Source organism: Lactuca virosa, chromosome 6 (genome assembly GCF_052849685.1).
Source record: "Lactuca virosa cultivar CGN04683 chromosome 6, Lactuca_virosa_CGN04683_v6, whole genome shotgun sequence".
NCBI lineage: Eukaryota > Viridiplantae > Streptophyta > Magnoliopsida > Asterales > Asteraceae > Lactuca > Lactuca virosa.
This window is the reverse complement of record NC_136431.1, coordinates 263025934-263050679: the sequence shown is the minus strand read 5'-3', so window position 1 is coordinate 263050679 and position 24746 is coordinate 263025934. Positions and strand designations below refer to the sequence as shown.

Here is a 24746-nt window from a genome sequence, read left to right as displayed (position 1 = left end):
GATATTTTAAACCTGTTGAAGGTGGAGCTAGTTATGATGGTCATGCTTTTGGTGGTGGTGATTGTGATGGGGTTTATGGTTCACAATGTTCTGGTTAAAGCACTGTGAAGTTGTGGGCATTAGTTAGGTTCAAGTGGAATGGTAGTAGTAGTAGTTTAGGTGTAAGGGTATTTTGGTCAAGTTAGGCAGTAAGTAGATGCATGTGTTATGTATGGTAATATTTTGGTTTTGTAAGAGATGAAAATGACAACAACTTATTATGTCTTAATGATAACAATGTATTAAGTCCTTTAACACATACATATGTATAAAAATAACCAAATCATGGAAGGTAACAACAAGTACAATTAAGTCCTTTAACACATACATATGTATTAACCTACTTACCAAGCTAACCAAAACATGGAAGGTAACAACAATTATAGTGATCAAGGCATATATATTGATAACAATCATACCATGTCGTTTACAAAGCTTCCCAAACATCAATGTCAGTTATTATGCCCAAGTTGTTGGAACTTTCCATACTTCGCAGTCCTAGGAACCTTTAACCTTTGTGATGGGTATTTGGCATCTTGTGATTCAGATGCATGCTTCACTCTTTTTTACTTTGGGTCTTCTAGGCATCCTTCTAAATGGGGGTGGTAATGGTTTAATAAACTCAGTCATTGGCCACAAGTTGCTTCCACCTACAGGTTGTATGTTCTGACTGTATGTTGCAACATATTTGTCATTGTGTAACCAAGAAGAAAGGAATTGACTTGGATCTTTGTGGACATAGTTGATTGCAGATTGACTATGCACATATGGTATGCCCGACAACATCCACAAGTTGCAGGTGCAAGTGTGAGTAGCTAAATCAACCTTGTATCCATTGTAGCCATACCTAACCTCAAACACATCATCACCACTTGGCACCACTGTCCACACCCTACACACAAAACCAACAAAGTACACATATAAATACTTAATATTTTTGGATACATGCCCATAAAAACTTATATTACCTAATATCTTTCCCAAATTCATCAAGCTTCAGTTGTATGTTAGGCCCACAATTACCCCTCCATTTTGCTACCTCTTGACCTTCATGAAAAAACCTTTTCATAAGGAGAATCCTTATTTCCTCAAGCATTGTGAGTAGAGGCTTCTTCCTTATTTCTTTGATCATGTCATTGAAGCATTCTGCCACCCCATTTTCTACTGCTTCACAAGCATACCCATGAGAAAAGAATGCTCTGCACCAAGTTTCAGGTTTCCTTGCCATAAGATAGGTGTATCATGTTTCTGTTATCTTCTTTATCTTCTCCATTGTAGCAAGAAAGTCCCCTTCCACTGTACTCATAGCAGCTTCCCAGAACAAATTCTTTAGCTGTAACGCCCGTGTTTCTAGGCTAGGCATTAATATTGACATAATGGTCTAGGTTAACATTTGTGACTCATTTTGGAGAAATGAAAATGAATTATGTGAATATTATTAGTTTTATGTGTTTTATGCTTAATTATTAGGGTTTAAATAATTAAGAATAAAAATTAGCGTCAAAAATTAAATTTTAGATAAAGCCGATATCTATTAAGAAACTTGTGGTGGGCATGACAAGGATTACGGATATATAAAGAATGCCGAAATCCGAGTTATAACGAAGAAGTTATGACCTGTCGAAGTTTCGCAACAAACCGGCACGGTGCCGAATGTCGTAAAAAGTGAGTTTTTGATAAACTACTTTTTAGCCTTAGTAATCTAAACGAAACTTGTAGTGTTCATTAAACCGAGAGTAGGTATAACAAGAACGCCCAAATCTGACTTCGTATGAGGAAGTTACGATTTTTCGAAGTTTCAGCTTAGCAGTAGACAGCTAAAAACTCGAATTTTAGATTGAGTGATTTTTAGCCGACACGACCTAAACGAGAATCGAAGGTCTCGTAAATAGTAGCACAACGGTAAAAAGTCTGACGAAAACGGACGTCAGATGAAGAAGTTATGAATTTTTAACGGATTTCCTGTCCCGGTCTGTTAAAAATAATAATATAAAAATTAAAGTCAAAATTAGCCGACGAAGTCTAAACAAAGTTGTAGAGCGTAATTTTACCTACCCGTGCATATAAAGAACGTCAAAAACGGAGCTCGTATGCGAAAGTTATGGATTTTAGAAGTTTTTGCACAAAAACCGAGAAAATTCGCATAGTCACGATTTGCCACGTCACCCTCGCTTAGAACGTGCCACGTGTCCGAAATGGGTGAGTCAGGCAAGCCACGTGTCCGAGCTGCTGAGTCATCCGAGCACCTGATCTGATCCGAAGTGGTCCAATAGCGGTGCGACACATACTCTCTTGCACGAGACCGAACCCTCGCAGCATGCCACAGATTCCCCCCTACTTCGGACTAGACCTCGGTCCAATCAGGAGAGGACAGCGAGGCCTTCGCACGTGCAGCCACCTGCGCACCCTCGCCTGCGGACCCCACCACCAGAACCGACTTCGGACCCCTATAAATAGAAGGGTCATGCGAGCCTTCTCGGGTACTTTTGGGATTTCACCATCTTTCACACCTTTCTTCATATTTTCTTCATCTTAACATTCCCCGAAGCCCCGGTATCGATTATAATCCCCGGAATACGCCACGAAGTGCCCGTGAAGCCCGAAAAATTTATCTTTTCGGTTTCGAAGCCCGACCCTTCGCAGAGCCCGGTTTCTCAATAAAACTACCAGTTTTATTAGAAACGATCGTTTTAGGAAACGAATTGCTGCCCGATTTTCATTAAATCAGGTGAGTGTGTAGTTACTTTCACCTTACACATAGATATGAAGTATTTTACATAAAATACGTGCTGTGTGAATATTTATTGTTTGTTTATTTGAGTTGGATGTTGAAGGTGTGATTTATACATGTTTTTAAATAATTTAAACTGTATATGTATTTTTATCTACAAAAATGTTGGGTAAAACATGGGTAGATGAAATAATGGGTGTGTGATGATAGGTGAGTTGGATAAAGGAGATGATCAGTAATATTGATCATGAGTTGAGGGTGAGTGGTGAAATTTGAGAGAATCACTTACGCAAAATGTTGGCCCCCGTCATTCAGCAGAGTAGGGATGACAACCATGGACTATTCTAGATGGTCTGTGGAACACTAGCAGGCCCGCAACCTGCAGGTGTAATGAACTATATGTTCATTTGGAGTACTCTAAAAACCCATTGACATGTATGACAGAGGTGAATACTATCAATAATACTGTCAATAAATAAGAGCTATGAATTTAGCCCCTGTTGTATAAACCCTAGTGATGGTGTGACCTTGTGCTTATTCCTTAGGATGAATCCTTAGGAAGGAGTGATAGTTGAATCTTAGGGTAAACCCTTAAGAAATAAATAAGATAATGGGGTTGGGGTAATTTGGTTGATTGATTGATGTTTAAGTACAATAAATTTATTTATTGTGGGTTGAAAATCCTATATGCTCACCAGGCTTCCAAGCCTGACCCACTCAGCTTTTTATGATTACAGGTAGTGGACCCCGAGCATAGTCGGATGATGATGATGAGTGATTTATGGATTATAGGCCAGTAGTTATAAATAACTGTTGTAAGGCTTATAATGTCTTGTTTATGCTTTTGATCTGTATCGGAACATGACATCCCGAAGTTTTAATATAAAAGGAAATTATATATTTCTTAAAGAAAGGTTTTGATAAACATTATCATGTTTTATATTGGAGACCTATTCCGCAATATCTTTTGAAAAGATTTCTCTGATTTTATTTTAAAAAGCATAAATTAAATCGGTCTTTTATGGCCGAGAAATTAGGGGATGTCACATTAGCTCTAATCCTGTGTATTTCTTCCTAAAGTTTGCAAAGATGTGTCTATCACATTGTCTGTGGTCAACATGGGGGAGTAGGTCTGCCACAGCCTGTAGAAGTCCCTATAATTAACAAACAAACACAACACAACACATGTAAATATTAGTGAGTGTAACATAGAAATATATATGGTATACTAGTGTATGTTGTGGTACCTTGTGTTGGTCTGAGATAACAACCAGTCCATTGCCAACACCAAGATCCAAATCAGCAACCAAATTCTCAATGAACCAGGTCCAGTTGTCCTTATTCTCAACATTCACAACTGCCCATGCTATTGGGTAGAAATGGTTGTCTGCATCCCTCCCAATAGCAGTTAAAATCTCCCCCTTAACTTGCCCCTTCAAGAAACTACGATCTAGTCCTATTACCCTTCTACATCCTCTGTTCCATCCATCTCTGAAAGCCTTGAAGCCAACATAAAACCTTTTGAAATAGTTACACCCCGGATTACTTTCTACCCCCACCAAGCAAGTTGTACCCGAATTACTCAACCTAATTGCAGCTGCATAGTCCCAAACCCTGGCATAGTGGTCTTCTAACTTCCCTTCTATCATCCCCATTGCAGTAACCCTTGCTCTTTGGCATTGCCCAACAAATACACTCACTGAAAACCTTTGTAGCACATCTGCTTGCATCTCTAGCAATGTCATCTTGGGCTTCATGATTACATCTTTCAGGTAGTGTTTGGCTAACCAATTGCTAGTAACTAGGGAACCAAAATGATAATTCCTAGCACACAGATGAATTTCATTACAAAACTTAATCTGGATTGTCCTTTCATTGTACTTCCATCCAGCTGCAACCCTAAATGGACACTACATTTTTTTTTTATTATCACTGCTTCCACTACCACACTTAGCTATAACCCTCACTCTATCACTTTTTTCAAAATAAAGCTGGTACCCTCCATGGACTGCATAGTTAGTTAAAGCAAACCTGAGTTGAGCAGGGGATTCATAACAGTCTCCTAATCGGGGCCTCGTCTCTTTCCAGTCAACATTGGGACCATGCACCCTATACTCCACACCAACATCTTCATCGTCCTAATCTAAGTGGGCATGCTCATTTTGTTGGACACCACAAATGTCTCCATCATCTACCATTCCATCAACACTCCTCCTTAATATGTTTTCGTCACACAATAAGTTAAGAAAATGATCATCACATAGTTTTGAGGGGGCTTTGAAAGTTTCTTCAGAAAAATCCAAGAATCTAAAGTCAAATGCATCATCATCGGAGTCGGAGTCTGGAAGGTATGTCTTCTCAGGGAGCTTAGGCCCTTTATGCTTCTTAGTTCCAGAAGTAGAAGCCATCTGTTTCATAAAAAAAAAAAAATAATAACTTGTTAGTCCAAACTTGGAACTCCATACTCTATTGACAAAGATAACCACCCTCAGAATCATCAATTTCTTGTTTCCATACACGTACCTTTCTACTCCACCTTACTTAGCCAACGATTTCGGAGCTTCAAATTGCGAAATTGGGGACTGTGAAACCCTTCTCAGCATCAAACCATTCTCGAATGCATGAAACCCTTTAGCAGTGATGGTTCATGAAAGGTGATGGCTAGGGAATAGCTTAGTGGTGACCGGATGGTACAGGTTACCTGCTGGTGACCGGGTATAAGCTCTCAAACGATATTTCAATAAAAATATCGTGGTCACAATAAATGAAAAATTAAATGCAGGGCTTTTCCCAATTTACTACCAAAAACATAAGACTTTATTGATATTAGTCCTACATAAGAAATTACAAAAAACATAATAGGAGTCTCAAAGATATTTCCAAGATCTTGGGCTATCGGATATTAAACGTAAGTTCAAGATATTAAAAATGGTAAGGTAAAAATCCTACCATATCAATTATATAATAATATTTAATGAATTCATAAATTTATTCTTACAAAATAATATTTTATAAAGTATTTCTTAGTTTAAGTTGATTTTTATATGTTAGTAATTTGGTTCCGTTGAGTATTTGAATGACAAATTTCATTATTTCGTTGCTATCAAACATGAAAATAGCTTAATTTATTTTCACACATTCATCCATTTCTTTATGTTAATATTCATAGACAAAACAAGACTTTTCATCTCAACATAATAATAGAGTTCAAAGTGGATATGAACTCTTTATGGGCAGTATAGATGTGTTTGTTTATGACATGAGAATTTTACTCGAACAAGCCGAACTTTATATCCTCCCGCCCTTCCCAACATTGGGCGTGTGTGGTGGAGCATAGGCTGAACAGTGCGACGGCGACATGGATGCCACCGGCTCCGCCTCCAATTATTCTCAAGTTGAAACTCCATTGGTGGACGGCGTCGTTGACGGATTCGTTGACTTCAAAGGTCGTCCCGTCGTCAGATCCAAATCCGGTGGCTGGAGATCCGCCTATTTTATTATCGGTAACCTAAATTCTCATACAATCACCGAAATTCGTTATGGATCTTATTCAAGGATTAGAAGTTTTTGTGGTTCTACACAGGTGTTGAAGTGGCGGAGAGATTTGCATACTATGGAATTAGTTCAAACCTAATCACATATTTGACTGGTCCGTTGGGCCAATCGACGGCGACGGCTGCCGAAAATGTGAATGCCTGGTCTGGAACGGCGTCGCTCCTCCCTTTGTTCGGTGCTTTCGTTGCTGATGCGTTTTTGGGTAGATACCGGACGATTTTCATTGCTTCTCTCCTCTATACACTGGTTAATCATCTTTTATTGAACGAATTTCCTGTTATTGTTGATTTACTTGCTCAGATCCAGTAAAATTATAGCAGGAAATCCATGAATTTGAATCATTTCTGGGATGATTTACAGGCACTTGGGTTACTCACTGTTTCAGCTTTGATTCCTTTTTCCGGCTGTGAAACCACCAACGGTTCCACTTCCACATGTTCTCCTCCTCAATTCCAAGTCGTTCTGTTCTTCGTTTCACTGTATCTTGTCGCATTTGCTCAAGGAGGACACAAGCCATGTGTTCAAGCTTTCGGAGCTGACCAGTTTGACTCCCAGAATCCAGAAGAACTCAAATCCAAAAGCTCCTTCTTCAACTGGTGGTACCTTGGATTGTGTGGAGGTCCACTTTTGGCGCTAGGTGTTCTTAATTACATTCAGGATAACTTTAGTTGGGGTCTCGGATTTGGGATTCCTTGCATTGTTATGGGTCTTGCACTGCTTATATTCTTGTCTGGAACCACAACATATCGGTTTGAAGAGAAAGTCGATGAAAAAAGTGCTTTTGTTAGAATCGGGCAAGTGTTTGTTAGATCGTTTCAGAATCGGAAAACTCCATCTTCATCAATATCCATGGAAGAAGAAGCTTATGGAACTGGAACCTTGCCTCATCAAGGTTCTCAGCAGTTCAGTTTTCTAAACAAAGCCTTACTTTCACCCGATGGATCAAAGGAAGAAGGGAAGATCTGTAGCCTGAATGAAGTGAACGAAGCGAAAGCAGTTCTCAGACTAATTCCGATATGGTCCAGCTTGTTAGCATTCGCAGTTGTTTTCGCCCAATTTTCCACATTATTCACCAAACAAGGATTCACCATGGACAGATCAATCGGATCAAGCTTTGAAGTTCCAGCCGCCACACTCCAAAGTTTCATCAGCATCACCGTCGTTATCCTTATCCCAATCTACGACCGCATCTTAGTCCCTCTCGCCAGATCCATCACCAGAAAACCCTCCGGCATCACAATGCTTCAAAGAATCGGAACCGGAATCTTCATATCGATACTTTCAATGATCGTTTCAGCAGTTGTCGAGATCAAACGATTGAAAACCGCAGAGGAATACGGATTATTAGATAACCCTAGCGCCACCGTTCCGATGAAAATCTGGTGGTTGTTACCTCAATATTTGTTGACCGGAGCTGCTGACGTGTTCACGATGGTGGGCCTACAAGAGTTCTTTTACGATCAAGTGCCGACGGAGTTGAGGAGCATCGGTTTGGCGCTTTACCTGAGTATATTCGGTGTCGGTAGCTTTTTAAGCAGTTTTCTGATCTCGGTTGTTGAGAAAACCACCGGCGGAGATGGTGGAGACGGTTGGATTTCCGATAACTTGAATCGAGGTCACCTTGATTACTTCTACTGGCTTCTAGCGGGTATCAGTAGTGTGGCATTTTTAATCTACTTGTATTTTGCAAAATCTTACATATATAATCGACAAACTACCTTTTGAAGATCACCTATAGCAACAGGTGGCATTTATACAAGGTGAAACATATGAAACAACGTATACTTGTAGTAGTTGTTATTTTAATGTTAATATTCTTGTAATTCGGTAATGCAGTTTTGTTTTTGTTTGATATTTTTTTTCATTGAACCAAAACGTATTACATAATTGTTACACAAGTAACCATTGATTTATAAGTGAAGCTTTAGGCACGACTTTGGTTCTCGTTTATCAGTTTATGGTACTTATCTCGAATATTCTCTTATTGCTCATCCAAAAAGTGTCAAAAAGTGTCAAAAAGCACAATGTCTAAAAGGAAAAATAGGTTCATGCTATTTTGAGTTGCATTGGCCTTCCACATCTAACAAGCTTTCTATATTCCTTTTTTTTTTTTTTCATACAACAAATCATAGCTTTATGCAACTGAATCATTAGTAACTTAGTATAGTAAGTATATGTTTAGTGGCTTTTGATTCTCAAATCTAGAGTAAATTACACGAATGGTCCCTATGGTTTGGGGTAATTTGCGCGCTTGGTCCCTAACTTATTTTTTAACTAGGAAAGTCCCTACTGTTTGTTTTTGTTACACGTTTGGTCCCTACTGTTTGTTTTTGTTACACGTTTGGTCTCTGTCTTACCTAAAAAGACGATTATTTAAATAGGAAAAACTGATGGGGTAGGTAAGGTAAGGTGAGGGGGTAGGGTTGGGGATGTGTTTATTTAAATAAATTTAAAAAAATCAAGGGCAAAATATTTTTTTAGGTATGACAAAGACCAACCACGTAATAAAAACAAACAGTAGGAACTTCCGAGTTAAAAAAATAAGTTAGGTACCAAACGCACAAATTACTCTAAACCATAAGGACTATTCGTGTAATTTACTCTTAAATCTCCATGTTCTAATAAAATAATAGTTTTATTCTTCTTTTGACATGTGTCACCATATTAGGCCTCCTAATTAATGTATATTTTATTCTTTTTTTGTCATGTGTCACCCTATTATGTATTCTAATTAATGCATGCCACTTGTCAACCTATTGATTTTCCATTTCAAATTTCAAATTTTAAATTTTCCATTATAATTACATTAAATTAATAACATTAGAATAAAAATTAAAATAAAATTAATACAAATTATAAAATAATATAATTTTAAATATTTATTTAAATCAATGATTATAATTTCATATAACTAAAAAAAATCTTTTAATTAATAATTTATTTAAAATAAGTAATTAATAATTTTGAGTTTTTACTATAAAAGTTTAATTAATTTTATAGTTGTGGTTCTCACGGGTTATAACTAGTCTAATAACATACTATTTGGTTCATATCCTTCCAATTTTGTGTTGGATCGTGAATAGAGTAAGTTTTAGAAACTTCCTCCCTACTAATTCTTTCATCAAAATCTATGTCTACACCCATTTCATTCAAGAAAGGGCCTAAGTGCTCAACATTAATTATCACTTCTTCATGTTCATGATCAACCAAAATATAATTAAATGGAGTGCCATCTTTTGTGCATCCTTATCATTATCTTGTTCGGGCCTTATTATTATTATTATTATTATTATTATTATTATTATTATCATTATTATTGAAAGGCAAACACACCTTCTGATTTTACTCATAATTCTACATCTTACTCCATAACAAGACTGAATCCTACCCAGCTACCCCCATTTTGAATACCCAAAAATACGAATTCCCTATAAGTCTATAACAATGACTATTACATAATGGCTTGTTTGGAAAAAAACGATAAACACTATGAATCCTAGCATTTGCAACTTCATGAAGAAAATATCAAAGTCATCGAAATGTATATTTATGAAATCTAAATCACTGAAAGTCGTCACGATAGCATATGCATCCGAGGTTACAGGGTTAGAACAAAATGTATGAACAGTGTAAGTCCAACGTCAACGTCCTATTATCATCGTCCTCACCTCCATCTATTGATGATGTGGTTCTACATTTATCCTTGATAATTGTCAACCGTCAAGATTAGGGTTTTAGAAAACCGACATTGTACAAAATTGATCATGAAAGTAACGTAGTTGATGCTTTGTAAGACATATCAAAGCTTATTGACAATGTTTAACTTCGTTTCCCCTTTCAGTCATGTTAAATATTAATTTTAGTAGTATACTAAATATTAACGATAAATAATTATTTAAAATCAATCGCTAAAGAGAGTAGACTTACAAAATATAAAAGTTTCATACGAGCAATTTTCTATTTATAAAGAGACAACTCCAATATATCAGAAGTTATCATTCGTCCTCGCTAGCTAACCGGAAGCTAAAAGTTGTAACTTTTCATTTGTGTTCAAGTGTTTGACAAACGTAGTTAGTTTTTAAAGACAAAACTGCACAAATGGTCCCCGTGGTTAGCTGAAAATTGCCACTTTGGTCCAAAAAAGTTTGGACTAGCACAAGAGGTCCAAACTTTTCATTTTGTTGCTAGTTTGGTCCGGTTTGTTTTGAACTTTTTTATAAAGACGATTTTGCCCTTGCTTTTTGCTTTTTTTAGTTATTTATTTATTTAAATATATTTATGGTTAAAAGATAAATTAAAAAAATTAAAAAAGCCAAATCTCTCTCTCTCTCTCTCCCCCCCCCCTCTCTCTCTCTTTCCCTCTCCTTTTGAAGAAAATATCCCATCTGGTTATCTTTCCAATCTCGTTTTCATTTGGGGTTTTTCTAAATCATAACTCAATGGAAATCATTTGTGAGTTTTTTTAGGGTAACTTAAGAATCAGATTCTTAAATTCGAATCAAAAACTAAAATCGTGTGTGTTTGTGTTTCTGGAAATCAATTTAAGAGTGTGTGTGCGTGTCCTAAATTTCTGGAAATTGATTCTTGGGTGTTCATCCCTCATCTTCATCTGGAAATCGATTTTGATCTAGAGACGATTTCAGAGATGGGGGAGGTACTGACCGCTTCTTTGTGAAGGCTTGCTCGTAGACATATTTGAGGTGGGACACCACCTCTATCAACATCTCTCTTACAGATCCGATAACAGGGATGTGGTCAGACGAATGAAAAGATCGATGACAAATAAGAAGATCGAAGGTCCGCCATTTGAACAAATACGTAATCGTCTACACCTTCTTCACCTCCGACGCCATTGTTAGGGTTTCATAAACCTACACTAGGATAACGGCGATGATAGGGTTTCAGATCTTGAAACCAAAACGAAACCCTAATCTAGACTCGTTCTTACAGATCTTGAAACGAGAAGGAGGCGGTGTTAGGGTTTCAGGAAACGAGAAGGGCGTCAGGAAGAGAAGAAGAGAGATGTAGATGAATGAAGGGTTAGTGGGGGGTGTTCTTCGTCTCCTGAAGGATTCAATTTGGAATCTTCTTCTGCAGCAACTGAGCTAGAGATCGTCTTCATGGAGTGGTTGTTAAAACTTCTCGAGCTTCCTCGGTCTTCACAACTCCCTAGATGAGATGATTAAAAGTGATCTTGAAGTTGCATACCCAGATCTTCAAACTAGAAAAGGGAAATCATATGGGTGTCTTGATCATTTGATTGGTTCCTAACAGTTTGAAACATGATTTCATTTCGTTGTGCAATTTATGATTTAAACCAGAAGCTCAACATAAATCGGTCAATGAGAATTTGATTTTTTTTGAGGATAAACTAAACAGATCAGGTGAAGAAGAAGAATAAAAGGTGAGAGAGAGAGAGAGAGAGAGAGAGAGATCTGGCTTTTTTAATTTTTTTAATTAGAAAAATATTTAAATAAATAAATAACTAAAAAAGCAAAAAGCAAGGGCAAAATCGTCTATATAAAAAAGTTCAAAGCAAATCGGACCAAACTCGCAACAAAATGAAAAGTTTGGACCTCTGGTGCTAGTCCAAACTTTTTTGGACCAAAGTGACAATTTTCAGCTAACCACATGGACTATTTGTGCAGTTTTGTCGTTTTTAAATGTGTAAATTATAAAAAACCAAAAGCCAAAAGCTCCCAAAAACTACTTGGAGCACCTTTTGGATTAAGAGTTTTTTGTTTAAAATAAAAACTAATTTTTTTTCAGTCGAATAAATTTTTTTTTTGATTTTTTAGAAATGTTAAAAGCTCTGTGCCGAACACGACTTTTGTATTGGAGAAGAATTTTAAAGAGAGTTTTTTTGTTAGTTTGATAAAACAAATAAGCTTTAGAAAATGTTAACCATTGTGGATGCTCTAGCTCTAACCGGTGAAGCTTACATTTGTGCTCAATTGAATTGACTCACAAATGATTTTCTAAAATACAAAATACGACATGGTACTATGTTTGGTATGCATTACTAGAACTGATATCAATTGGAGATAATTTTCTTATCCCACACAGAAAGATGGAACAAAAGAAAATGATATTGTGAGTCGTACTCGATTTTTGTATTTACAAAATAACAATAAATACCTTTCTCATATGTGTTATTAAAAATAACTCTAGAAAGTTTGCTAGTCCTGACCAATGAAACTAGACAAAAATAGAAGAATATAGACTATTTTCAAACAGAAAAAACTCCAACTCTCACGTCTAATAACACACAAGACAATTTTCAAACCAAAATTTTTAAAACTTTTCCTACTTTGAATAATGAAGCACCCATTCAAACGCATCAATAAACCCCGTTTGCATCACAACGCTACACATAAACACCTCCAATGTCCTCTGTCCCAAGTTTCTATTCATCTTACGTTTCCAGTAATAAGCCATTGCACATGAATGTAGTAATGCAACTCATACTCTAATGCAACATTTGGAATGTCAGTCTTGTCGCCCAAAATCAAGAAAGGTACATTAGCCAATGATTCATATGATAGGAGCGCCTCTAATTCTCTTCTTGACTCTGGAAATCGATCTCTGTCGCTAGCATCCACCAAGTAAACAACTGCATCGACCTTCAAAAAGAATCACATGTCATACTTTTAACTATAACATTAGTATCAAACATAGATCCAATCTGATAACACTTTCAATCAAATTAATCATACCTTCTCATCCTCCAAACTCCATTTGCGATCTTATGACCTCCCAAATCAAAAGCTCTAAACTTGAACTTTCCAATACGATGCATGACATGGGAAACGAGACCCTGAAAAGACTTAACCCAACACAAACAATTTTTTAAATGCTACCTTCAAGAAATTTACTAGAGAATTATTTTCATACATTGGCAAGCCAAAAACTATCACATGCACAATATCAATGGTATCTCGAAAATTTATAAGAACATAATAATTAAAGTAACCAACCTGCTTGTTCTTCAACATTTGAAGCAAAGAGGTTTTGCCGACAATTTCGAGCCTTAGAAACAAGATATTAACCTCCTTCTGCAATAGACCAAGTGATGACAAAACTCTGAAAAACCAATGCACCAAAAACTTAGTAACCACACCCATAAAATCTATTAACCTCGATTTTTCAAAACTTATAAAGAACAACCAACTCCTCTAATCACTTAAAATAAATTGGTGGATATAACGAATGCAGAGATTCGATGACTTGACAATTAAAAGCTTCATAGAAACGCCGACAACTAAAAGAGGGCATAAAAGAAATCAAATTTTGTGGCACAATTTGCAAGTTTGGTTTTTTTGGTATAATATTTAGGTAATGATCAGATAGAAAGAAAAAAAAGGAATCTGACAAGGAGTTAGAATCAATTTTTGAAGTTAAAAGGATCAACTAATATTGTTGAGATAACCTAGGAGTATACGAGATAAGATGGATACGAAGTCCTCCTATCTTTTCTTCGTACTTATATTCCTACCTATATGAAATTGTGACAAGTGTTATATTTGGATAATATTAATTATATTTAAATACAATTATCATCATTTCAAATTGGTAGAAAGAAAAATACGAGGATAAAAGTTAGAAATATATAAAAGTTAAATGGGAAAATGACATTGTAGCGCTACAATGTTTTGGGTTTTAGTCGATTCACTCCCTTAACTTAATTTTTTGCTTTTCAAGGGATTAAAGTCCATTTTGTCGGGTATATTTGGCCATTTTTGTAACATCCATAAAATTCACAAGAAATTTAAGCTTTTGAAAATAACCCCAAATCATAGAATGTTTACAAAATCATTTGTAACACTCGGTTTCAGATTGTTTCATTCTTCGGGGCTGCAAACCAATCTTCAGTTGTCGTGAGGCTTAGGACCTTGGGGAAGAAAGGATTTGGCCCTTTTCGAATGTGGGTGTTATGGTTTTAGTGATCCAAGTGTTCAATGGTGTTTTCGGAGCCCAAGGGTATAATCGTAATTTGTTAGTTCGGGCCTTTATGAATTTTGGGTTCTTGTTTGGGATGTTTTAAGGCAAGGGTGAGTTGTTAGAAGTGTAGGGCTTCTCGTCACCTTTCCGTGGATATAAAGTTCGTCGGAACCGGACTTAGAACGAAGGAGTTATGGCCGAAATGTAACAACCCGAACCTTTTTCAGTCAACGAAAGTCAAATCCCGTTAAATAAAATTTCGAATTTTATTAATTTTGTCAAAACTTGTAAGGGTTGAAAACAACTTAGATTATATAAATTAAATTTATATAAGTGTCGGGACTAAATAGTGCGAAAAATCAAGTTTTTCATCGAAAATCAGCCGAGTCTCGTCGTCCTAGTGTTTACGACCGCAATCATGTTCACAGCCGTAAACCGTTCACGGCTGGGTGGACCCCACCACCGACCATGAACCCAACCTATATATACATGTATTCACCCTCATTTTTACTTTTCTGGCCGAAAACACCACTTTTTCTCTCTAAAACCATCACCCAAAAACTCAATCTATCCTCCGAAAATCACCCAAATCCACCTTGGAACTAGTTTTGGAGCATCAAACATTCACCATTTCAGCAAATCAAACATCCTTCATTCTTGAGTTCACAGCCGTAAACCCTTCAAATCTTCATATTTCACCAAGAACACCAAGAACAGACCGTAAACCCTACAAAGGCCACAAACCATTCAAGGGCCGAATTCAGTTCACGACCGAGAACAGTTCACGACCGTAATCCTTTCACGACCGCAATCAGCCTCAATCGGAATCTTGGCTGAAAACCCACTTGTTCCACCTCGATCGAGTCTCGGTAACATTCCTAAACCAAAAGCAAGTGTTTTCTAACACTTTATTTAATGGTCTCGCTAATTTAAATGCAAATATGTGTTTAATTATTATTAGGATTCCGTTATTTGCCGCGTACAACAACTCGTGGGTCATCCTTCCAGTCTCGCTGTCCAGCACATGCACATAAACAACTGTGAGTTCATACCCCCCATGTTTTTCCAAGCTTTTTAATGTTTCAGGGGGGGGGGGGGGCGATGCAAGTAAAACACAAGAAAGCTTGTGTTTAAAAATATAATTTGGTTTATTATATTCCTTATCGTTAACACACATTTGAACGTAGAATTTATTAAACATGACAAACATTGTTACTACTAGACTCACGAACAATTTTACAAACAAGTAAGATACAAATTTACAAGCACAACACAGATTTCTAACAAGGAAAACAAATTCATGAACTAGGAACAAAGGTATTATTTTCATAAGGATACATGTTAATAACAAAAAGGGGTTTTCATAGTATTATTCGTGAATTCGTTGAGAGAACTACATTGTGAGACACGACTTCTGGGAAGTCAACTCCTTAGGAACCAGAGTCTCCTGGAGGGAGAGCATGAGTTTGTGTATAGATCTATACGGGACTGGTAATCCCGCACCCTGACTACTAGCTACAGTCATCCTGGGGTGACAAACGTCATTTCAATTTACGACGTCCGAAGTACGTCGTAGTGTTTATCGTCCATCAGCATGGTTATAAGAACTCACACGGGAAACAACGACTCGTTCACGTAATAATATACTTAACAAATAGTCATCCGGGTTAATAACCAGGGGATTACTTAGTATATACATCAGGGTGATATGAAATTAACATCTGACATGCAGTGGGATGGGTGACTTCCGCCTCATTTCCTGTTCCTTGTTTGGTTGTGGGCTTAGGGCAGAATCACCCAATCGACTGTCTGTTCGATCTAGATTTCTATAACTCATATGTACTAAGTGATCACAGGAGGGTTTTAACAACACTTACAATATATAGAACAACACGTTTTCGACTAGTTTTATTTTATGTAATAAAACTACTATACTTTACTGGTGGTAGCCAGGGTTTTCATTCAGAACAATACTTTAACAACATAAGTATGGAGCATACTTGTACTTTTCAGTTTTGGAACAGTTAAGACAACAACTTACACTTAGGAAAATATAGGATTTTCTAGGACAAACATCAGTAACTTTACAAACAATCGGTTTATCCTTCAACTAATGAATATTCATTTTTAATTCTATAATTCCTTAGTTTATGCATCCGGGTTACGTATGAAGAATATCCGATAGACCATGGAATGTGTGGTTTCCGTCTCATTCCCTGTTCCTTGTTTGGTTGTGGATTTAGGGCAGATCCACACAATTAACTGTCTGTTCGATATTGATTTATACATAGCTAGTATGAGCTAAGTAGCTATAGAAGGAATTGGTATTATCATACTTTTGCTAAGAAAATATTGGATTTTCTTGAGGAACACTTTCAACAGATTTCAAAGGATCAATACAGTTAACTTTGTAAGTACCTAGTGAATACTTCAGGGTTATGTACATGAGGATTCGATAACCAGTGGAATGTGTGGCCTCCGCCTCATTTCTTGTTCCTTGTTTGGTTGTGAGCCTGGGGCAGAACCACACAATCGATTGTTTGTTCGATCTGGATTGTATATTGTAACGCCCGTAGATCTGGGCTAGTCAATTTAGAGACAATAAGTGTCGAAAATAACTTTTTGATAGAAGACTATTTAGAAGGAATAGTCTTAATTAAAGTTGTAGCATATGTTACAAGGATTCCGTACATATAAAGAACGCCGAAATCCAAGTTATAACGAAGAAGTTATGACCCGTCGAAGTTTCGCGGCAAAACCGGCACGGCACCGGGAAACGTAAAATAGTGAATTTACGATAGATGACTTTTTGGCCTTAGTAATCTAAACCAAAGAGAGAGTATACGTTAAACCGAGAGCGTCCATAAAAAGAACGCCCAAATCTGATTTCGTATGAGGAAGTTATGATTTTTCTAAGATTCGGCTTAGCAGTGCACGACCCGAAACTCTAATTTTAGATTGAGCGGTTTTTGGCCAACGCGACCTAAATGAGAATTGAAGATCTCATTTATAGGAACTCAACGACAAAAAGACAGACGAAAACGGAGTCCGTATGTAGGAGTTATGAATTTTACGCAGTCATTTAACAGTATAAACTCCTCTTACTGTTAAATTTAAAATCGGTCTAGAATTAGCCAATAGAGTCAAGAAGAGAGTTGTAGATCTTGTTTTTACCTACGCGTGGATATATAAAGAACGTCGAAAACGGAGCTCTTATGCGAAAGTTACGGGGTTTAGAAGTCGGCAGGGTGCTGCTGCAAAAGGGGTGACGTGGCACAATGTAGACCACACACGTTTTGCCACCAGAATGCTGACATCTAGCACTGAACTCGACGAGTTTTGGTGATTTCCAGCCTATAAATAGAGGTGTCGGGTTCCCTTCATTCTTCACACCTCCCAACTTCACTTTCTCTCTCTAGCCTCCCTTAAGCCCCCTAAAGTCTAGGTAAACCCCCTAGCACCCGAAGGAAGCCTCGAGGCTCCCGAAGCCCCGAGAAAAGAGCCTTTCGGCTCGGGAATGCTGCTCCAGCGAAGCCCGGTTTTGCGAAAAACCCGCTGTAAGTGAGCTACGCCTACCCTATCTTTAGTATAACTTATGTCTCAATATAGTAATGTTATTAGGACCTTATAATAATTATTTGGGATATTATTATGAGTTATATAAGTTTCGTTATAATATCTTTTTAACCACTCGCGGTACGGGGAATCTGGTTTGCAGGGCCGCTTGGGTTGCTGGATTTCAGAAGTGCTATATGCCAAAATCATCCTGCCCTCCGGTGTTCCATGTCTGGCCCCTGTCTGTACATAATGGGTGAAGAGTATTGTTTAACGCTTATATAATAGTAATAATAGTTAGACTATTAATTAGTCTCGTCAAACATTAGACTAAACTCTAGTGGTAATGCTACTAGGTTTTGTCCAAGGAAAACTGTTTTAAGAGTAACGAAGTGCTGTCCGAGTGCCGAGTCACCACCTTTACCAGGTGAGTGCGTAGTTACTTTCATCTTACACATAGATATGAAGTATTTTATATAAACTACGTGCTATGTGTGCATATTATCTGTATACTTGCTATCTATGCTGGATGAACGATTTTATACAAGTTTTATAAGATTTAAACTGTATATATGTATTTATATCTACATAATATGTTGGGTAAAACATGGGTAAATGAAATATGAGTTGGACGATAAGTTGAGAGGTAATATAGACCATGAGGTAAGGGTGAGAGGTGGACGATGTGAGAAACCTTTTTCCAAATGCTAGCCCCGTCATCTAGCAGAGTATGGATGACAACCATAGACTATTCTAGACAATCCAGTGGAACACTAGCATGCTCACAACCTGTAGGTGTTGTGAACGATGTGTTCACCGGTGTACTCTAAAAACCCATTAACCTGTATTGCGAGTGGAATCTCGAAAACGATACTGTCAATAAGCTAGATAACCCTGGCAGATGCGCCTAAAGGACTCTACTGGCAGAAGCGCCTAATAGAGAACCTCATAACCCCAGCAGATGCGCCTAAAGGACTCTACCGGCAGAAGCGCCTAATAGAGAACCTCATAACCCCAGCAGATGCGCCTAAAGGACTATACCGGCAGATGCGCCCCATAAAGAATGTCACAATTCTGGCAGCTGCACCTAAGTGATAATATTAGTAGCTGTGCTTGACAGATGTGTCATAGGCAACGATGGACTTTGTGCCTACTCCTTAGGACAATCCTTAGGAATGAATTAACGAGGAATAGTCGATTCTTAGGGTAGATCCTTAAGAGTAAAGAGGATAATGGGGATGGGTAATTGGGTTGATTGTTTGATGTTTAAACATAATAATTATATTATTGTGGGTTGAAAACCCTATGTACTCACCAGGTTTCCCAACCTGACCCACTCAGTTTATTTGTATCACATGTGTCGATATGAAGTTACATTACACTGAGAGATTAAGGAGATATAAATCACTAGTGATAATGAATGTAAGTTCTGTTTATGCTTATGTTTCTGTATTGACGATGACATCCCAATGTTTTAAAATGAATAAAATACATTTCTTCGGAAATGCTTTGATAACGTATTTATCATGTTTTTCTGGGAACAAATTCCGCAACATTTTTATGAAAAGAAGTACTCTGATTTTTATAAAGCATAAACAAAATCGGTTTTTTCGGGCCGTGAAAATGGGGACGTCACATATATGATTTGTATACACTAAGTACTCGCAGAAGGAACTGGTACGAATCATTCTAACATTCATTACATTAGGAAATATAAGGTTTTCTGGAGAAATACAACATACTTTTCAAAGAACACAGAACCTGTTTTTCTAAAACAAAATGCTTATGAACTCACCAGCTTAAATGCTGATACTCTTTCAAAACCTACTTGTATTCTCAGGACAAAAGTAGACAGGTACACGCACCGAGTTCAAGAAGATGGAGCATAGTAGCTTCGAGTCTTTACATGTTATTTACTTTTGGAGTCAGTTATATATGATTCGAAAAACAATGTAAATATTATTCTATTAATACAATGGTTGTTGTTGCTTTGATTACTATTATTCAGTTGTTGTGATACTGTACATGACGTCCTCCACCCCCGAACGTTTCCGTCGTTCCGGTTTGGGGGTGTGACACGAAAGGAATTTTAAGGTTTAGAGGAGACATCGAGTACACGGGGGGTACCGAATGAGAGGATCGCGGGTGTCCCGTGAGTACGTCGGACGTACACAGGGGTACGCGGGGCGTACTCCCTTCATCACCAAACTCTAATTTTTCGATTTATACCATATATAAACACCATTATTGTCACACCCCCAAACCGAAATGGCGGAAACGTTCGGAGGTGGAGGACGTCATGTGTAGTATCACAACAATTGCATCATAGTAATCAAAGTAAACACAACCATTACATTGAATACTGTACATGACGTCCTCCGCCCCCGAACGTTTCCGTCGTTCCGATTTGGGGGTGTGACACGAAAGGAATTTTAAGGTTTAGAGGAGACATCGAGTACACGGGGGGTACCGGATGAGAGGATCGCGAGTGTCCCATGAGTACGTCGGACGTACACAGGGGTACGCGGGGCGTACTCCCTTCATCAACAGACCCTAATTTTTCGATTTATACCATATATAAACAACATTATTGTCACACCCCCAAACCGAAATGGCGGAAACGTTCGGAGGTGGAGGACGTCATGTGTAATATCACAACAACTGCATCATAGTAATCAAAGTAAACACAACCATTACATTGAATATATAAAAGGTATTTACATCTGTTTGATTCATATACATATACATATACATCAAAAGTAGCAAAATATAAAGACGTGAATCTATGTGCCCCGTCTTCTCAAAAGTCTGCTGAGGTACCTGTCTACCGATTTCCTGAGAATACAAGTGGTTTTGAAAAGAGTATCAGCATAAAGCTGGTGAGTTCATAAGCACGTTTTTGTAATGAAATCTTGTTAATGAATCAGTGAAAAAGTTTCTATGTTTTCCAAGAAAATCCCATATTTTCTAACATATGTGTTTGTTACAGTGTTCCATGAAGTATTAGTTTGAATACCTGATTACCACTAGATGAATGGTATATCACGGTTTTGAATGTAAAAAATCTTTTTTTGTATGAAAACCCTGGATATCACCAGTATATATATATATATATATATATATATATATATATATATATATATATATATATATATATATATATTCCATAATACAACTGGAGGATTTCAGGGATTCCAATTCACGGTCTTTATTTTAAGTAATATAGACTAATAATTATATATATATATATATATATATATATATATATATATATAATTATTAGTCTATATTACTTAAAATAAAGACCGTGAATTGGAATCCCTGAAATCCTCCAGTTGTATTATGGAATAGTTCTATTAATGAAAATAAAACTAAAGAAAAGTGAAATCCCGTAAACAAAAAGGTTAGTTTATACTATTGTGAGTCGTATAACCATGCTTGATATGACATAAAGACCTTTACGACGTTCTTCAAGTGTCGGATATATGACATTTGTCACCTCAGGCATGCCTGCCTAACTGTAGCTAGCAGTTCAGGTGTGGGATTGTCAGTCCCGAATAGATCTATTCACAAATCTCACGCTCTCCCTCCAGAAGACTCTGGTTATACTATGATAGGATTTAGTTCGGTACACCAAAGGGTACAAATTTTGAAGTAGCGTCTCACAGTTCTGTATAATCTAGTTTACGTGCAGTTCTGTATTGATCTATTGTATTTGAACCACTGTGTATACTTTATAGAGTAATAATTATACTTAAATAATTATGTAATAAAGTATCCTTGTTACCCGAGAATATCATAAACTAAGTCTGTCATAGTTTATATGTTTAGCAATGTATAAGCTCTGAATTTGTAATACTGTATATTGAAACCCCAAACTATACCTATTATAGTTTGCATGAATATTATGTATTTGGTTCATGAATTGATCTGAAAACTATGCAATTTGGTAGTAAGTCGAAAACGTTCCTTATGCTCAGCATAATACAAAAGGGATAAAATATCTAAATATTTTTATGAAACGTGGAAACCGTGTGACTATATCCATTGCATCTGTTTTAAGTATTTTGAATTCCTTTTGTATAAATTCACAAATCATTTGTGTTTGGCTTGTATTCTCCCCCCTGAAAACATTAAAAATCATAAAAGTATAGGGGTATGAACTCACAGTTGGTTGCGTGAAATGTCGGACAACGAAACTGGAAATGAGAACCCTCGGGATGATGTACGCGACACTTAACGGGATCCTAATAACAACTAAATACATATATGTATTCTTATTAGCGAAACCATTATTTATAGTGATTGGAAAAACACTTGCTTTTGGTTTAGGAATGTTACCGGGACTCGATTGAATCGGGGAAAGCGGGTTTTCAGCCAAGTTCACCACTTAGGAAGGTTTACGGCCGTGAAAGGGATTACGGCCGTGAACTGTTCTCGACCGTGAACAACCCTTTGAAGGGTTTACGGCCGTGAACGGTGTTCTTGGAGGAAATATTAATGTTTGAAGGGTTCACGGCCGTGAACGATTTGCGGCCTTTGAAGGTTTGAAGTTTTGAAGGGTGTACGGCTGTGAACTCAAGAACAGCACTGCTGGATTCGATGAAAAAACGCGTTTTAGATGTTCCACAACAATGCCTAAAGGTGATTCTTGATGATTTTCAGAAGAAAATAGGGTATTTTAGTGTTTGCGGTTGAGGGGTTAGAGAGAGAGTGGGAGAGTTTTCGGCCAGAAAAAGTGTAAATGAGGGTAGGGGTAAGGTATTTATAGGGGGTTTTCATGGTCGGTGGTGGGGTCCACCCACCGAGAATGGGTTTACGGCCGTGATCAAGTTTACGGCCATGATCGGGTTCACGGTCGTGAACACCAGTCAAGCCGATATCTGCTGATTTTCAAAGGAGACTCGGGTTTTCGTGCGATTTTGGTTCCGAATCTTATATAAAACTAAATTATATAACTCTACCGATTTTTCCCAAACCATAAGAATTTGACGGAACTAAATAAAAGACATAATTTATTTAACGGACTTGGCTAACGTTAACAGAAAAAGGTTCGGGTTGTCACAATTATATCATCCCTTTGGTCATTTTAGGTCAGCCTCCACCTCTTTTGACATAAATAAAACCCTAGAGTGCCTTGGGTGAGCCTTGGAGCTTGAAAGAGGGTTCTTGGTGGTTTGTGCAAGAGAAGAAGAAGGTCGAAGACTAAATCTTTGGGGAGGAGCCTAAAGATCCAGTATTAGCATCTTCATTTCGAGACTTTAGTGGTAGAAAGTCTCTATCTTGGCTACTCATTGAATAGATCTACTTTTGGGTTTGTTTATAGCCATTTTAGTCCCTTTTTCTTGGTCCTTGTGGGCTAGGGTTGTTTTAAGAAAAAAAATCTAGTAGATCTAGACATTTTAAGGGTCCCTTATACGTAAAGGAGCAAGCTTCATGAAGTATTGGAACTTATGCATGTTTCAAGACCATTCATTAAGCTCTTTTGAGCTTTAGAGCCCCATTAAGCCATGCATGCATGTAAAGTTGCCAACTTTACGTGAAAAGTCATCCAGAGGAATCAGACCGGAGAGTTTGGAGCAAGAGCCGAGGTGATTAAGTGCTTAATGAGAAGAAGGGGGATTCAGGGGAGTACGTTGGGCGTACCCATCTGGTACGCTGCGCGTATTGGCCCCAAACAGCGTACGCTGGGCGTACCACCTGAGTACGCGAGGCGTACTCGGTCTGTTTGGGAAGTCTTGAAATGTTGAACTTTTGACTATTGACCTTTGACCAGAAGTTTGACCAAAACTGACCATTGTATATTTTGGGCCTTCTAGGATATTGGGCCTTCTCGGGATAGGCCCATGATGGATTTGGGCCTAATTTGGATGTTTGGGCCTTGTGGTGTCATTTCAGGTTTTGGATTTTGTTTGGGCTTGTATTGTTTGGGGTTTTGTTGGACCAGCGGAGAATATGTGTTTTGGATTAGGAAAAGTTAATGGGCTTTAGGGTAAGGCCCATGTAATGGTTTGGGCCCAATTTAGAAAATTAGGCCATTATTGGGCTTTGGAGGATTATTGGTTTGTAGGCATTTATGATTGTGAGTTTGGGCCTTAGCCTTGGACCAAACTAGGTGAGGGATAAAATGGTCTTTTTACCCCATGTATGGACTATTAGATTTGGTTTGGAACCCGATTGTTAATTGGGTGTTATTTGCTTGATAACGCGGGGATTCTAGTGGATCTGTAGTCAGAGATATTTTTGTGGGTTCAACTATCGAGGTGAGTCTCCCTTAGTAGAATTCGTGGGTCGAAGGCACCAATGCCGGTCCACTAGTTATGTTATAGTATGATGATTGTCTTTGTGATAATTGTCAGTTGTGCATGTATTGATTGATGATTTCTGTGTGATATTATGTGGTAGTGGTAGGGGTGAAATAGACCCGTTATCTGATTGAAATAGACCGAAGGGGGCAGGTCGAGCACCCATATATGATCGGCAGTATCCGGTCGAGATAGACTGAAGGGGCAGGTCGAGCACCCAGATATGCTCGGCGGTATCCGGTTGAGCTTGATTACACCGAATTTATATCCATTTCTTATGAATGTGGTTGTGAAATCCCTATGTATGTAGACCATTTTGGTACAACCAACATGCAGGAGTGATTGAACGAAGAAAGAGAGGAAGTGGTTGATAATATGGAAGAAGAAGTGTGTGATGATGTCCAATTGGATGCACAAACACTTGAGACAAGGCATGAGGATGATAATATCAACCCTCATTTTTTCCTAAAGGAGAAAGGACAACATTCAGTTTCAAGTGAAAAATTAGGGCATCCATTTCTGTCCAGAGTCTTTCCATGATCTCCACCATTTCAGCATCCATTTCTTGTCGGATGAGGGTCACATCCAGCTGAGTTTGAAGTAGCGTGATAGCCATGTCC

The 24746-nt window shown here is 37.7% G+C and overlaps 2 protein-coding genes and 1 pseudogene across 3 annotated transcripts; 1 reads left to right on the top strand and 2 right to left on the bottom strand.

Moving 5' to 3' along the window:
* Positions 1-582: 582 nt before the first annotated feature.
* On the bottom strand, positions 583-1267 carry LOC145122496 (uncharacterized). The gene is made up of 2 exons (XM_079058091.1): positions 1008-1267; positions 583-931 (listed from the first exon to the last, which is right to left on the bottom strand). Exons 1-2 carry the CDS (start codon positions 1265-1267, stop codon positions 583-585), a joined length of 609 nt encoding a protein of 202 aa, XP_078914217.1.
* Positions 1268-5945: 4678 nt separating this feature from the next.
* LOC145119417 (Major facilitator superfamily protein) lies at positions 5946-8177 on the top strand. Of its 2 annotated transcripts, none has more exons than XM_079055085.1 (3): positions 5946-6273; positions 6354-6527; positions 6686-8177. In XM_079055085.1, the coding sequence occupies exons 2-3, from the start codon at positions 6462-6464 to the stop codon at positions 8048-8050; spliced, it is 1431 nt and encodes a 476-aa protein (XP_078911211.1). In that variant the 5' UTR covers positions 5946-6273; positions 6354-6461; the 3' UTR covers positions 8051-8177. The 2 variants fall into 2 exon arrangements, with proteins under 2 accessions (XP_078911211.1, XP_078911210.1); XM_079055084.1 differs by having other exon boundaries at positions 6354-6571.
* Positions 8178-12631: 4454 nt separating this feature from the next.
* Positions 12632-13449, bottom strand: LOC145122495 (small COPII coat GTPase SAR1A pseudogene; annotated as a pseudogene).
* Between the last annotated feature and the right edge of the window lie 11297 nt (positions 13450-24746).